Source organism: Dipteris shenzhenensis, chromosome 26 (genome assembly GCF_047967505.1).
Source record: "Dipteris shenzhenensis isolate YYH24624 ecotype China chromosome 26, Dip_SZ_1.0, whole genome shotgun sequence".
Classification (NCBI taxonomy): domain Eukaryota; kingdom Viridiplantae; phylum Streptophyta; class Polypodiopsida; order Gleicheniales; family Dipteridaceae; genus Dipteris; species Dipteris shenzhenensis.
Window position 1 is genome coordinate 50,678,524 of NC_141621.1, and position 17,196 is coordinate 50,695,719.

The following is a 17,196-nucleotide window of genomic DNA, read 5'->3' on the forward strand; positions in this document are numbered from 1 at the left end:
TCATTAGACACTGACCTGAGTCAAGAATTACACCGAGATGGTTTTATGAAACCATCTTAAAAGGTGCAATTATCAACAAGGGTTTGGCTCTTGTAAATTGGCTTCGCTCTGAGCCCAGCCTTAGGCCATAGAATTTCTTCAAGATCTTGCTCTTGCCCTTTAGAGGAACATTTTCGTATATGTTGCCCTTACAAGAAACTTCTTTTAATACAAACAGTTTGTTTTTTTGAAAGATCATATTGTAAATATTTATTTCTTAATGTTTTCTATGTTGAATATGATGCATTTCATGCTTTCCCATTACAATGAATCGGTTTTGAAGGGGCACATGAAGGAATTTCACCATGGCAGTGTAATTTCTAATAAATCTACAAGGACTTTGACCGTGCCACAAAATGCAAAGTTGATTAGGATGATGTATACTACCTAAAAACACATAAACCCGACCATGGCACGAATTTGGGCAATTTGGAGGGTGTCCAAATGCCCAAATTTGCACTGTGGCGGGCTTAGTGTTTTCGAGTAGAGCACGCCATCCTGATCACCTTTTGCCTTGTGTGCCACGATCAAATTCCTCATGGATTTGCCAGAAATGATCATTAAAGTGTCCAAAACTTGCTGAAAGCATCTTATTGACTTGGAATTTACATCATAATGCCTTAAGTTGAATTTTAAAATAGTGGATGCAATGGTAACAACCATAAAATGGATGGAATATGCTTTAAATATTGCATGGAATTTACCTACAAGACATTTATCCATGAGAAAAGATGAATGGGAAGATGATCAAAAATAGATGTTTGTATTGCAAATTGTATTACAAAGAGGCCTCATAGCCCATCTCTCTTCTTAGCTAATTTTGATACATCTAGAATAGGGGCCTTTGAATCCCTGAGTAGGTTCCTAGATTACACTTGGTAGAAACACCAATTGATGAACCCTCACATATACCTATATATATGTATCTATATATACATATATATAGGTATATATATATGCATATATATAGGTGTATATATATACACATATGTATATGTATATATGTATTTATGTATGAGGAAGGAATCAGAAGATCTACGAGGGTTCGAAGGGCACCTAATAAGCTCAATGTGAGTCATGCATTAATTATGAAAGATATAGTTGAGCCTGAGAGATATGAGAATGACAAGATTAATCTCAAGTGTTAGGAAGCCATGAAAGAGGAGTATGATAGTATCATACAAAATAAAACTTGGGAGTTAGTAGATCTACCATTTGGAAAGACTTCCATTAGTAACAAAATGGGTCTACCGGATTAAAATGAAGAGTGATGGAAGTGTGGGAAAATTATAAAGCTAGGCTGTTTCCAAAGGGTTATGCGTAGAAGGAAGGTATTCACTATGATGATACCTTTGTGCCAATAATCAAACACGATAGTATTAGATTGATAGTACCCCTTGCCACTCCTTATGGCTGGCCTCTTTATCAAATGGATGTTAAAATCATTTTTCTAAATGGTGATATGAGAGAGGTGGTCTACATGGACTAGACATGTGGGTTTGGAGTGAACTATAGTTTGGTAAGGACTTTGATGATTTCACTGATGCACTGGAAGAGGGGGATAACGTCATAGTTCTTGCTACCTTTGAAGAGAATGAAGAAGATGACCCATACTTTGTGTTGAGTATAGCAAACCTAAATATAGGTTGAGGAAACATTTCAAGATCATCAGGGACCAACCTATGAGAATTGGAATGTAGTAGTTGGAGGTATTTGGTAAGAAAAAACATTGAAGAAAGTCCACTTATATAGAGTGTCACATAAGATTACACATGCATTTGTCTACTCTCATTTAAATAGAGCTATTAAATTTCAAGTGCAACTTGTGCTTGGAGGAAAGAAGGGTAGTAGGCTCTCAAATGGATGTAAACAATCATGCACACATTATAGAAACCACTGGACTGGTGCATTAAGTATTGCAGTAAGGAATGTACTCTATTTTATGCAACAATATTCAATCGTGTCATAGTTTACATTCAGCTCAAGGCTGATGATTCTATTTTGCATCCTTTAAAAAAAAAAAAAGGCACAAAACATCTGTAAAATTGAGCTAATTATTCAACAATAATAAAAAATGTGTTGAACCTACTCTATATTCAACAATGTTTAAGAATGTACTGAGTTCATTAGTTTATAATCTATATACAAAGCATGATAACAAAGGCAATGTAGCTCTCATTGTCTAATATGTTGATGACATTGTCATCAACGGCGGGTAATAATGAGGAGCTAATGAAATAGGTCAAACAGGACTTGAACAGAACATTCGATATGAAAGACCTTGGCTATATTAATTATTGTTCGAGAATTGAGGTCTGGAGAGACGAAGATAAAAACGCTCATATCACAAACCAAATATGTGGTTGAAATTCTCAAGCAGTTCAAAATGGAGGATTGGCAACTTTAGGTAGCATGATATATTTGATCACCACTAGATCGGACATAGCCTATCTAGGTAGTGCAATATCCTGATATATGGCTTGCAGGTATGTCAAGGGAGCTTTGACTTATGGATTAGAGTACAAAAGAAACAGTGATCTAAAACTGCCAGTGTTTACGAATAGTGATTGTGCAAGATGCTCAGATGACAAAAGGTCTACTTTTGGGTATTGCTTCAACATAGGATCTGGCCTGTTTACGAATAGTGATTGTGCAAGATGCTCAGATGATAAAAGGTCTGCTGCTGGGTATTGCTTCAACATTGGACTTGGCCTGATAACATGGAGAAATAAGAAGCAAAAGACTATTGATTTATCCTCCACAAACGCTGAATAGACCCCTCCCATAAAGTTAGATAGCGATTCCCTAAGCTGTAAGGCTGTGGTTGATGGTGTGAGAGATTGGGGTTTGACTAAGCTGGAATTAAGAGCCATGGGGGCCCCAGGAGGGTTTTACCCGCTTTTGCATCGAAGTTCATTACATCCTCGAGCTCAAGGTGTCTGTGTGAAAGGCATTGTGCACTGAGTATGAACTTCGGATCGAGGTCTCGGAAGGGATTGACACTGTGGTGTTTGTTGGGCGGGTTAGATATTATTAGAGGTAGTGTCCTCCGGCTCTGGTTCAAATCCTAACACTCTACCAGACCTCAGGTGCATGTGTTGGTCACTCTGCCAGGCTACTACGGTCTTTGGTCTTAAAGCAGCAAGTCGTTACGTTAGCCTTAAAGCAACGACTCCTAGGTCGCATCCACTAATGTAGCCTGTGAGGCTTAGGTTGAGGAGGATCTTAAATGATATTGGGCTTATTTAAAAAGATCCAACTCCATTTTAGACCAATAATCAAAGCATTAAATTGGCCAGAATCTTGTATTTTATGCTTTAACAAGCACTTTGAGGTGCAACAGCACTTTATGTAGGGTCACGGAAGCAGAAGGATGCACAAAAGTGGAGTAAGAAGTGGAAGCCGTCACATCAACTAGAAGAATGAAAATGAAAGTATAAAGTACTATAAAAGAGAACCCTAGGACCTAGTGTCCTAGTGGTACCACTAGTACTAGGTGTCATAAGACACTAAAAGTACTAGGTGACCTAAGTGCCAATAATTAAAGCTACATGGCACATACCAGGGCCTAGAGGGCATCAATACGACTGAGAGAAGATGGCCTACAAACCCCCCTCCATGGTATGGGCTGAAGGATTCTGGAAACGTCTCATAATACCAGGTATTTTTTGGTCATGGTGGCACATGTTCATCCAAAAGGATATAGCCACCTATGAATGTACAAGGTATGCTAGATCATGTAACAAAGGGAACCAAGTGTAAAGCCTGTCGAAGATTTCGAACTTGGGACGAGGAAGTGCCTTTGTAAACATATCTGCTATGTTGTCCTATGTGGGAAGGTAGGACAACTCTATGTCTCCTGTTGACAACCGCTCTCGAACATAATGATAGTGAACTTCAATGTGCTTGGTACGTGCATGAAACACTGGATTACGCACAATGGCCAAAGCACTCTGGCTGTCAGTGTAGATTATAGTGGAGGATGTCTGGCGAGTACCAAGATCTGTAAGTTACTGTCGAAGCCAGACACACTCTACTGCAGCGGTGAAGGCTGCCTTGTACTCAGCCTCACAGTTGGATGTGGCAACTGTTGGTTGCTTCTTGCTGAGCCAAGAGATACATGAACTGCCAAGCAAAAAACGATTGCCGGTATGTGACACTCTGGTCGGAACAACTTGCCCAGTCACTATCCGTGTAAGCATGCATGGTAAGTGAACCCTGATCACCATAGAAGAGGGCTAAATCCTGAGTGCCTCTGAGATATCTGAAGACTCTCTTCACTGCCTGCCAATGCTGTGAACTGGGCATGTGCATGAACTTGCTGAGCTGGGATACTGCATATTGTAAGTTAGGTCTGGTGTAGCATAAGTAAATGAGACATCCAACAGCTTGCTAGTAAAGAGTGATATCACATGGTGGGCTCCCATCATGAGCTGAAAATTTGAAGCCAGGGTCCACTGGAGTAGAGATTGGCTTGCAATCCTCAAATTGAAAACGATCAAGGAGCTGTCCAATATACTTGGACTGTGACATCATGATACCCCCCTCAACATGAGCAAACTGAATGCCCAAATAATAGTGCAGCTGTTCCATGTCTGATATTTCAAAAGCTTGCTGCAAATCAGCCTTGAAAGCTGCAATATGCTGAGTATCAGGGCCCGTGATCAGCATGTCATCCACATATAAAATCAGCACTAAAAAATCAGATCCACTCCCACGGACATAAAGAGTGGGCTGTGTGGGGCTATTCTGAAAACCAAGGGATAGTAAGTGCATGAATTTTAGCATACCATGCCCTGGGTGCCTGCTTCAAACCATAAAGGGCTTTTCTCAGCCGGCATACCTTGTTTTCAGAGCCAACAACCTCAAAGCCAGGAGGTTGTGTCACATGAACTTCTTCCTGCAGATCCCCATGAAGAAAGGCAGTCTTGATGTCAAGCTGGTGCACTTGCCAATGGTGATGGGCTGCAATGGCAATGACACATCTAATAGTAGTAATCCTAGAAGTGGGAGCAAAGGTCTCCTCAAAGTCAATGCCTTGTTGTTGGGCATAACCCTTTTGCAACAAAACGGTGTCGATCTATGCTGCCATCAGATTTCCTTTTTAATTTGTAGACCCACCGGGTACCAATGGCATGCTTGCCGGGAGGGAGATCTACTAATTCCCATGTGTCATTTTTGGCAATAGATTGTGGCTCAGCTCTCATTGCATCAAAGCATCTTTATGTCACAAAGGCTCTTCATTGCAAGCTGTAGTAAGGAGTGCAAACTCAAGAAAGTGACCATGCATCTGTCTATTCCCTGATCTTGTCCGGGCGGCAAGAGGTTGATCTTGTTTGCTGTCCCTCAATGTGTCAAGAAGCCAACTAGGAACTTGCCTTTGCTGTCTATTGACAACTCTTTCTTTAATCACTGCATCATGAATAGTGGGATCATTTTGTGCTGGAAGAGGAACCTGCAAATCAGCATGGGGTGCTGGCTGATCATTGCTTGTTGGAGGGCCTGCAGGAGGCTCATCTTGCTGGTCAAAGTCCCCCTCTGAGGGAAGCAGAGGTAACCAAGAGTCAAAGGCATCAAACATGTCAACTTTTGGCTTAGCTTTGCAGTCCACAAGAGGAGAAGCCGAATGTTCATCAGCAAAGATTACATCTCTACTGACAATAATCTTCCCAGTATTTGGTTGGTATAACCGATACCCTCTGCTCTCCTAGCTGTAACCAATAAATATGCATTTGATTGCCTTATCATCAAGCTTATGTCTCAGCTAAGATGGTACATGAACATATGCAAGAGACCCAAAAACTCTCATGTGTATAAGTGAAGGCTTCTTGCCTTTCCATGCTTCATAAGGTGTAACAGTCCTCAATGCCCTTGTAGGTGATCTATTCAGCACATAGTTGGCACACATCACTGCATCAAGCCAAAATTTTATTGGGCAAGGACTTGGCCTTAAGCATGCATCTGGCTGCTATCTCCATAGTGGGTCTGTTCTTCCTTTCAAGAACAGGATTATGCTGAGGAATGTAAGTAGTGCATGAGTGAACAATGCCCCGTGAAGATAAAAATGCATCAAACTCCTTTGACATATACTACCCCCCCCTATCTGTGTTGAGGGTGACAAGCTATTCTCAACCATATTCGGCCACCTCTGAAAGCATGAGACACTTCAGATTTGGCTTTTAAAGCATATACCCCGCAATATCTTGTGAAGTCATCAATTAGTGTCATGAAATATTTGTACCCTCCAATGGCATTTGTTCTCATTGGGCCATAGACATCACTGTGCACTAGCTGCAATTTCCTTTGTGAGAATTTTGGACAATTCTTTTGAAAAGGAAACCGATGCATCTTACCCAAAAGACAACCCTCACACACATGTTTGGAAACTGTGTGAGTTTGAGGTACATCATTTGCCGTGCCCTGTGAATGCAACTTGGCAAGAGCTCTATAATTGAGATGACCAATTCTCTCATGCCAAAGATGAGTTTCAGCAAGCTGTGAATCTGAAATAGCAAATGCTTCAATAGAAAGTGCAGCTGAGTGATGACCAAGGTGATAAAGCCCCTTTTGCAAAGTGCCAGTGAGAACTATGGCATTGTCATCACGAAGATCATATACGAGGCATCTGTATCCATCAAAAATCACTCTGAAACCTAAAGTGGCAATTGCTGAAATTGAAATCAAGTTGATTTTAATTCCAGGCACAAAAAGAACATTTGTCAAAGTGACAAGATGGCTTGAAATGGATGTGAGCTGCACATCTCCAATTTCTTTTACAACATAGGAAGCATTATTAGCACATGTGACAGTTCCCCCTCGAGGTGCATTAGCTAAGGAATGAAACAACTATCTGCAAGATGTGACGTGCTTGGAAGAACCACTATCAAAATACCAAGACTGAGCATCATTAGCAGTAAAGAATGCATCAACTTTGGAGGGATCAAAGGAGCAATGGACAGCCCATGCCCAATCATCTTGTAGAGCATGTGCATGTGAGGCATCGGCTGGCTTGTGGGATTCAATTGCATGTGAGGCATTGACTGTCAATCCTGCTATCTTTTTCTCCGAAGCAATGCGCTTCTTGCATCTGAAATTTCATGCCCTGGCTTGTGACAATAGTTGCATCTTTTCTTCTTTGACTTATCTGCTGTATTTTGAGATGCATTGGAGGAATTGCCACCATTAGGCGCATATTTAGGCTAGCCCATAGGCTTGGAAGTCTTGCCTTTTCCTGTCTGCTGTGAAACAAATGCATGATCAGGAATAGTAGCTTGCCTATTAGCACAACTTTGCTCTTCTTGCAAAAGCAAAGTGACTAACTTATCAAAGGAGTAGTGGTCTGGGTTACCCATGGCCACCAGTCGAAGGGTTGTAGCAAACCCTTGATATGTATCTGGCAGCCCATTCAATGTGGTACTGACAAGCTGAGAATTTGGCACCACCTCATTAATATTGGCAAGTTGTTCCATGAGATCCTTGACCTTTGTCAAGTATGCATCCATAGAGTCACCTTCATTCATGCTGACTTCCTGCAATTGCCTTCTTAAATATGCAACACGTGCCTCATTGTGAATCTGATAAAGAGAAGCCAATTTGTCCCAAGCATCCTTTGCTGTCCTGCATGACCGGATGTGTGGAATAATGATTCTCTTGCATAATAAAGCAATACAGGAATGTGCATTTGCATCTCTTGCATCCCATCTTGTTTGGTCCTGTGTTAGAGGAGCACCAACATGGCCTAGAGGATAAATCATGAGGAGTACCCTCTGCAGAGGAACCAGCAGTAGGGGCAGCCACTGTAGCATTGGTTGGCCTCAGATCAACCCCAGAAACAATGTTCCAAAAAACCCTTGCAATAAGAATATGTTTCATGAGATAAGACCACATCAGATAGTTGGTGCCATCCAACTTATCATCTTCATGAAGAATGCCAAATAAATCATGATTGTTGCCAGCCATTGCAAATGGGACAAGTCAAAAAGCACCGACAAAGTGACCCAAAAGATAGCCTCAAGGCTTGCTACTGCAAAAAATAGGACTTGCTGTCCAAATATAAAAAAGCCCCAAAATAAGCTGTACTTTGCAAATGTGATCAAATGGCCTACAATTTCTTGCCAAATTCACTGCAAATGTGAAAGTATTGTGCAGTCTGCCTAGTCTGCCTGCAATAGACCCAAAAGCCCCAATTTGTAGAGCAAAACTGAGCCAAAAATGGGGCAAATTCAGGAAAAGCCCCAAATTGTTTGCAAATTTGCAATCTACCTGCAAAATTGTAGCCCGAATGCAAAAGCCCCAAATGTCACAAAAAAATTGCAGATTTGTTGCAATGTTTGCTCCAGACGGTACGGAACTGCACGGATGCTGAAATACGAAAATGTACGGAAATAAAAAATATATGGAAATGACAAAAATCGAAACTGTACAGAAATCCGTACAACTGTACGGACATGACGGAAATTCGTACAACTGTATGGACAGATTCTGGCACGTTGTACGGACGGCCATACGAAATCGTACGAACATGATTTTTTTTTGGACATTTGACCCGCCGTACGGAAATCCGTACGGCTGTACGAAAATCGTACGGACAACAAGTCGCGGGATCGTGTTGGAGCTGTGCGGGACGTCCGGTAGTTGAGCTTGACGATGGAGCTGAAGTGTAGGAGCTGGAGCTGGAAGCAGGAAGCTAGGAGTAGGGAGCAGGTCCGTGAAGGAAGTGCTTTGATACCACTATAGGCTCACGGAAGGAAAAGGATGCACAAAAGTGGAGCAAGAAGTGGAAGCCGTTACATCAACTAGAAGAATGAAAATGAAAGTACAAAGTACTATAAAAGAGAACCCTAGAACCTAGTGTCCTAGTGGTACCACTAGTACTATGTGTCATAAGAACTAAAAGTACTAGGTGACCTAAGTGCCAATAACTAAAGCTACATGACACATACCAGGGCCCAGAGGGCATCAATACGACCGAGAGAAGATGGCCTACACTTTATATGTGGAAAGATACTAAGAAATAAAATTGAGCTTATCACTATCCGACAAAGGATGAGGTGTTTGATATTGTAATCAAACCTCTTGCTAGATTTAAATAAGAGAAGTTTTCCAACTTGATGGGCGAGAAGCCTGGTTCATTATTCGTCAAGGGGGAGTGTTGGAAATAGTGATGAAGAGTGGACTTATTTCTCTAAATTACTATTGGGGTAGTTCTAGGTTAGGAATAATAAAAGGTAAAAAAGAGTGGTACGCAGACCTTAGGTCCTAGGATAGGACATCCATGACGTTACATCATGCACAAGGGTTAGAGAGTTTTAAGGGGCCATGGTGGCAAGCCTCCACATACATCCATCATAGATGAAGAGGATGGTTGCCACACGGCACCATTCTCTTCTTTTGTCTATTGTGCCTTGCCATGTGTCACATAGACATTCACTCTCCCTGTCACTCACTCTAGGGAAGCCAACCAAATGCAAGTATTGCATCCAGTGCACGTGTTTGGTGCATTCAGATTGGCACAATGTGTCAGTGTGCCACGTAGGAAGGGGTTGAAGCTTTGGCTTCTGTGAGAAGCCATAGGGAAGCTTGTCATGAAGCTGATCCCTCCTCACCTTGACACCTCCTCAGTTAGGGTTCGCTATATTTGCACATTCAGTTGCATGCTTTTATTCGAGCCAGTGTAGGCATTTCGATTGCAGCAATTCATGTGTATATGCATCTGTTCCTACTTGTGTCTTGAGGGCACTGTAGTGTAGTAGGCTTCCCGTTCTGTTTTATTTCATGCTGTGAGTTATAAATTGCATTCATTAGCCTTGGTTGTGTATATATATTCTCTTACATGAGAATGTGCCACTCAAAATATCATTTTTAATACTTATTTGCAATTTTTTGAGTACCCCTAAACAGACTGAACTCTACATCTATTTGGATGTTCCAACTGTTGGTAAAACTCAATCACTTGTCTCATATGGTGTTCTTTACATGATTTTGAAGCTACAACATGTGATTAAATGCATGGGTACTTGAAATCTCCTTTGGGATGTCTTCGGGCCTGAGAGTCACTTTTTGGACTGTATCAAGATTTCTACATTCTTTTTCTAAATGCTTATATCCAATTAATACGAAGTGTGACAGTCTCACTCTGGCAAATCATAAAGCATATTCAGTTTCTTATTGCTGCAGAAAGAGTATAAGCAAGAGATGCCAGATGTTGTAGACAAGAAAGACGCATGCAAAAGAAAAATATCCTTTGTTGAGGTTTGATCTTCCTCAAGTATAATACTTTTTCATTTCTCTATTTTCTCATTCTAGTAAAATCTTAGATGGATGTAATAAAACAACAGCAAAACAATAGAAGGTTTTAGTAATTCCTTTTGGTACTAATGTATAGACATTGTTCTTTGGAAATGTTACTTGCAAACTGATGCACCATAATTCTCCTAACAATTCTTAAATTTCCATGTGTCTTATTCCATTCGAACCTTCTTCTTCATAGACTAGAGGGATTACCATCCCAAATTATTAATTTTTGGAAAAGCCATAGCATGGGGATGATAGAGAAACCCTTCAATATAAAAGCCCACCTTAAAATCCATTTTTGAAGCTTGAAAGTTTGCCGCAGAGCTAGTGTAATAGGAGTGAATGTATAACTACCAAGACACATGATCGAGAAGATCTTGAATGACAATTCTTCAAAAACCTCTACTATCAAGTAATATCATGTGATTGAGCTCTATGAGAAGGATTGGAGACCTTGTTCAAATTGCAATATCTCGTCTTTATGTTGACGTTACATGTTTAATCTATGCTACTCACCCACCTTTCTATCTACATAAAATTGCACTTTTAGATCCTACATGTAGTGCGATGGATTCATAACCATCACATCGAGAACTATCTATTAGAAAGCTCGAGTGCAGGTAAACAACGATGAACACAAAGTGATGTGGACAGACATGGGTCAAATAGCAGCGAGAATATGTTGTGTCTCTTCTCTAGTTCCAAGCTGAAACATAAAGAATTCCTTTTCAAGGCTTTTGAGTGTATACAAGAAACCTCTTGTCATGATAATGTCAGTAGACAACCAGCTTTCCTTTCTCAGGCAAGCTGATTTTTTGTTTGCCAATGTAGTCTCTTCTTTATTTATCAAAAGATATAGACTCCACATCATGTGTGATTGGTTCAACAAAAGGTACAAGGGAAACAAAAGTTGTATGATCCCTATTGCCTACCTTGCATTTGGATGATGCTTGAGAGGACGTTCAGCAAAGTTCACTGAAAGCATGTCTTGAGTAAAGGGAAAAGAGGGGTCAAACTACCATTCCCACGCAAAGAAAAGAAGAATACAAATAAGAAAAGTGATGAAAAAGAGAAAATGAAAAGTGAACAAATGTGTGAGTTTATGAATGGAGAGTGCATGTTACTGTCAGCAAAAGAAAGTCTAAGTGAGAGAGAACATACAAGAATAAGTGTGAATGTGATGGGTAAGTGAATGAAACAGAGTATATGAAGCAGCTCCTTGTCATAGTTGCCAGACGTTTGGAAATGTGTTTCCGAACGTTAGCAAAAGTTTGGAAAATTTTCCAAATGTGTTTTGATTCAAAAATTTCCCCAAGTGCCTACTATATAAGTACACATTCTTGGGACCTAAAATGAACATTGAGGAACATAGAGGAAAACATTTCAGCAATCTAATATGTTCATACGCTTTGAAGTGAGCCCAAGAAGGCGTTTTCCAACAAAGAGTGATGGCGACAGCTCCTTCGACTGTTTTGATTAAAAATAGGGCCAAAAATTCATCTTAGGGCCTTTTGCCTCAAAAACCACTGCCAAAAAAATGCATTTTTTATTTTCAAACATTTGGCAACGTTTCAAAAAATAAAAAATGTGTTTCATTACAACAATGCTCCCCGTCGTGACCTCTCCTTCCCTTCCCTTCTAGCTCTTTCTCTCAGCCCCTTGAACCCTTCAGCCCTCAACCGCCGTGCATCCCTCCTCCCCATTCCGCTCCAAAACTGATAAGGAAGCTGCCCCAAAAACCCGACTTTGTGCTCCAGGTTCTCAGCAAGCAAATTCGTGATTTGGACACAGGCTTTCAGGGCACCTAGAAGTCGTTTTTCTGATCCAGGATATCACACTTTCATTCCAGCCTGTCAGGCACCTGCAAATTGCATATTGGGTCCTGGTTTCTTGCTGGCTCATTTTGTTTTTTGGTTCCAGGCCTGCTGCTCCTCATTTTTGGAGCCATAAAGCTGCCTCTCAGGTCGTCAAGGCTTGCTGTATTTTGGCCTGAAGATAGCTGCCTTTTTCATGTTCATTTGCTACTGCTTCAGCTCCAGGTTTCGTGCTTTCAACAGCTCAACTTTTGGGCATCTAACAATTCGAAATACGGCTCTGCCATATTCAGTTCCAAAATGAGGCAAATAGCAGCTCCAGCTTCTAAAGCTTCAATCTTGGCTTCTACATTTCGAATTTCCTTCCTCTCCCCTCTTAGCCCTTCCCCTCAGCCTCTCCTCTCCCCTCTCAGCCTTTCTCCTCAACCTTTCCCTTCCCCTCAGCATCCCTTAGCCATCCCTTCCTTTCTCAGCCCTTCCCGTCAGCCTCTCCTCTCCCTTCTCAGCCTTCTCTTCCCTCAGCCTCAGCCTCTCCTCTCCATTCTTAGCCCTCCCTTCAGCCTTCCTCTCGGCCCTTCCCCTCAATCCTTCAACCTCCCCCTCAGCCCTCCTCTCCTCCCTCTTCCTCCTCTCTCTCTTCTCGCACTGGGCATGCCACCACCTCGCACTGGGCGTGCCTCCCATCATGGGGGGGAGCCGGTGCCCCTGCTCCCGGTTGGACACTAAGACCTGCACCTTAAAAAAAAAATCGGTCCAAGAGAAATGGGGGACAAAGCCAAGAAAGACGACGACAACAACAACAACAAAAACAAAAAAAAGCTAATGACACAACTGAAACTGGAGGATGTGAACACACGTTACAACCGAAGTGGACTCGGGGTAGACAGCAAGGCAAAGGCAGGACCCGCCTCAGCTTCTTCAGCCTCTATCTCTACCTCGACCTCAGCTCCCGCTACAGTTTTAGTTTCAGTTTCAACTCCAGCCTTCCCTCTATCTCTATCTCTACTTCGACTTCTGCCCCCGCTTCAGGGTCAACTCCAGTTCCAGTCTCAGCTCCCTCTACATCTACGATTAGTGACATACTCATGCCCATGGCGCCAGTTGTTCCCTTCCCCTCCTCTCCTGTTACAGGTCTCACACTGCTTATGACCCCTACTTGGGAGGTGTCATACACTATTTCGCGTTACGCTTCACTCTTCCCTCTCCCTCTCAGTCAGCCCACACTCCCACACCCCGTTGGGATTGCCTCATCCATTCCACTGTCATCTCCGTTCCTCACCTAGTTCACCCAGTCACCGTCTAGTTTTCGGACTCAGTCCCACACTTTCATGCCACATTCATCACAGTTTCAGCATGGTAATGGGTGGGCTGATACACCAGAGGCCTGTGAGACCTTGCACATGGAGATACATAGTTTCCGTGAGTGTGAGATGGAGCTGACTCGCTTTGCACAGGAGCAGGTCCGCTTCAACTAGCAGCAGAGCCGTATCATACAGGAGCAGCAGGCTAGGGCCATTCGGGAGTAGGCGCGCCTTATTCAAGGACTCAAACAGGATATCATGCAGCTCCGATAGGAGGTCACAACCATACACACTATCCCAAGGAGTACCCCGGTGGTCGAGGCACAAATTGCGAGCATGCGATATGCTATTGAGGAGACTTTCAGATGGGTTGACGTGGCCAAATGGGAACCCACAAGGGTAACCGTTTCGGCTACCCTCATGGAGCAGCAACAGAGAGCCAGTAAGGCTCTCAACATCAGAGTACGCGGGATCCCACGCACTGAGGCTAGACCGATGGTAGATGCGACTGCGTTCGTGGCCGCTACCTTGGGTGTGGCTGAGCACAGGATAGAGAGGACATGGCGGGTGGGGAGAGATCCCAACCGAGAGCAACCCCTGATCATTATGACACTAAGGCACGACTTTCAGCTCTACGACGTAGGTTAGTCCTCGAGATTAGTCAACGATCTCTATGGATGAGGACCTCACACCTCTATAGCTTGAGGAGAGGCGCTCTTTGCTGCAGCAGCGGGATCAGGTCCGGAAGGAGGAGAAGTGGGCAGTGGTATGAGAGGGACGACTTCTTATTTGGCCCCCGTAGGGCACCTGTCCCCTCCCCTACATAGGGAAGCGGGGTCTATGAGACTCAGATATCCGAGACCCTATCCTGCACCATTTGGAACTGTAATGGTACCTTACGGTCAGAACCAGGGAACTTCTCGGAATCCTATATAGGCCACGACATAGTCTTTTATACAGAGACACATCAGAGTCCAGAGCGCCCTCTTCCAATGGTCAGCGGATATACATGGAAGTTTGCCTACAGAGATGAGATGAGGGGTACATGAGGAGTTCGAGGTTCAGGTGGAGTTGCAGTCCTTTTCAGATCCACACTTCTGGGAACCATTTCAGTAGAGCAGAGAGATACACATTCCAGATTTCTTTGGATCCGGATTTGACACATGGACAGCCGGGATCTGTTTGTCGCAGTTTGCTACTTCCCCCCTGAGACGTCCCTCCCACTTTGCCAAAGATATCCGAGGTGATCATGAGACATCTCCATTTGCTGCTCTTTATCAATCCATCGTTGACTTCTCTAGCCGCGGAGAAGTCCTCCTAGTGGGGGACTTCAGCGCGAGGACAAGGGCCCGTCAGGTACCACTTCTTGACTTCAGAGATGATTCCACTCTACTGCCAGATATTGACCTTGAGGAGGTAGGTATGCTACGGGTTTCGGCTGACAGGCGAGGTCCATTCTCATCTTATGCGCAGGCCCAATTAGACCTCGGCAAGATACATGATCTTATTATCTATAATGGTCTTGAAAGATGGCCCGCTTCAGGTGGTTTCACAAGCTTTCCATATGGAGGGGGCTCCAGTGTTGTTGGTTACATCATGGGATCCCTTGTCTTCACATCTCGCATTATTGACTTCACTGTAGCACCTCTCCTCCCAGGGGCCGATCATACATACCTTTTCCTTAGCATCTCCACCCCCCTTCGCATAGCACCTTCCACCCCACTCAGTTCTTACTCCACCTACCACGATATACGCTTTGATCGGGATCACTCACCTTCTTACTCTGGCCATCTATACATACTTCTCGCTTATATTGACTTCATACCCCTTTTACAGGATCGTGCTGCCCTTGTCACCCGCTCACTACACGAGGCTGCCATTCACGCTTTCTCCCATACCACCCACTCCACCTGTCCACCACCCCCTGAAACCGTACCCTATAATAGTTGGTACGATGATGAGTGTAAGGCTTTACGCCGTCAACTCAGATTCGAAATAAAAAATAGTCTTCCGAGCGCAGCAGATACGCTAGGCGAATAGCGTGGACTGGTATGGAGGAAGAAACTAGATTTCGTTCGTCGAAATGAGGAGGAGCTACTGAACATTTTGTTTAGTAACAACTCTAAGGACTTTTGGCGGAGATTTCTAGAAGGACGGTCTCTCCGCCACTCACTGACACTCAGATCTGGTTTGATTATGCAGGCACACTTTATGACATCCCAAATCAATCAGTCCCTAATCTGTCACACATGCCTCGTCCCACATCCTACACCCTCTTCACTAGAGGAGGGGTTAAGGATGCCGTAATGAAACTTCATAATGGCCGAGCAAAGGATCATGAGGGATTATGCACTGAGTTCATTGCATATGGGATTAACCTCCTAGCCCCGATCTTAGCAAAGCTTTTGAAAGAAGTTGTTTGTTTGGGGTTTCGACACACTTGGACCATTAACACTATCTCACCCATCTGCAAGGCAGGGGATCCCATGAGCCCGGAGAACTACATGACCATTATGATTGGACATGTCATGTCCAAGATTTATGCATCAGTACTTGACTTCGACGTTAGTAAACTTGCAGAGTGTCGAGGACTTAGAGCAGCATGACAAACCAGATTCCGGCGTGATCATAAAACCATGGATCACATTCTCACGCTCAGATGTATCATCGAGGAGGCGAGGTCACGGAAACAGAGGGTTTATGGTTGTTTTGTGGATTTTCGCAAGGCATTTGACACGGTTCCGAGGGCCCGCCTCATACGGCGCCTACAGGACTTGGGTTATGACCAGGAGATCATTTGGGCAGGATCCGGCTGGACAGACGAGATCATGAGCACCATTGGGATCAAACAAGGGTATCCTTTGTCACCTACCTTATTTGGCCTCTACATTGACGAGCTTGAGAAAGTGATGCAAACATAGGGGGGTGTAGGTTGCTCTCTTGCGGGCACGTTGATCCAGATATTGCTCTATGCAGATGACGTGGCTCTCTTGTCTTCCTCAGTAGAGGGGCTTCAGAGACACCTAGACGCACTACAGTCCTTTTGTGAGTTTCATGATTTGAAGGTCAAACTGGGTAAAATCAAGGTCATGATCTTCAATACATCTCGAGCCATCATGCGTCAGGAGCAATTCACATTTGAGGGGTCACCTGTTGAGATAGTTTCATCATACACTTCTCTTGGGGTTATCTTCTCTGGACCCAGCTTCACTATGAGACCCGTGATGCAGGCACGCTTGAGGAGAGGGTATGCTTCATTGGCTAGACTAGAGAGGTAGTGCTTCCGCTCGCACTTTCAAGATCCATGCACCAAGGGGTTGCTTTTTTACTCCTTAGTTCGTCCAGCGGGGATATACGGCAGCCCTTATTGAGGGCCAGACTTGTCGGATACAGAGTGGGCCCATGTGGAGCGGCTACAGGCTCTCATGTTATCACGGATGATTCGTGGTAAGCCATCCGTTCCTCACCAGATCATTCAGGCTGAGTTTGGGTCACCCCCTTTATAGCTAGATGTTGCATTTTAGGTCATCACGTATCTGTACCGAGTTAGGGAATATGGGGATTACATCTCGGGGCGTAGCAGGCTACCATGGATAGCTCTATCCTCTTCTATGACACTTGCAGCAGGAGGAGACCAGAGGTGCTGGTATGCACGTACAGAGATATGGGTTGAGCGACTGGGGCTCCACATGGATAGACTACCTCCCTTCCAGTACAGCATGGATGCTCCGTTTTCTCCCCTCCTATCA

The 17,196-nt window shown here is 43.6% G+C and overlaps 1 protein-coding gene across 2 annotated transcripts in view; it reads left to right on the plus strand.

Moving 5' to 3' along the window:
- TPR10 (ankyrin repeat family protein) overlaps positions 1 to 17,196 on the plus strand; it is a 141,917-nt gene that overhangs the window by 81,135 nt on the left and 43,586 nt on the right. The window contains exon 9 of one of the 2 annotated variants that reach the window (XM_087397305.1): positions 10,216 to 10,290. The exons of the other annotated variant lie outside the window; for it this stretch is intronic. Coding sequence (XP_087253431.1) covers positions 10,216 to 10,290 — 75 coding nt within the window. The remainder of the gene's footprint in view (positions 1 to 10,215; positions 10,291 to 17,196) is intronic. 2 annotated transcript variants of the gene reach the window in all.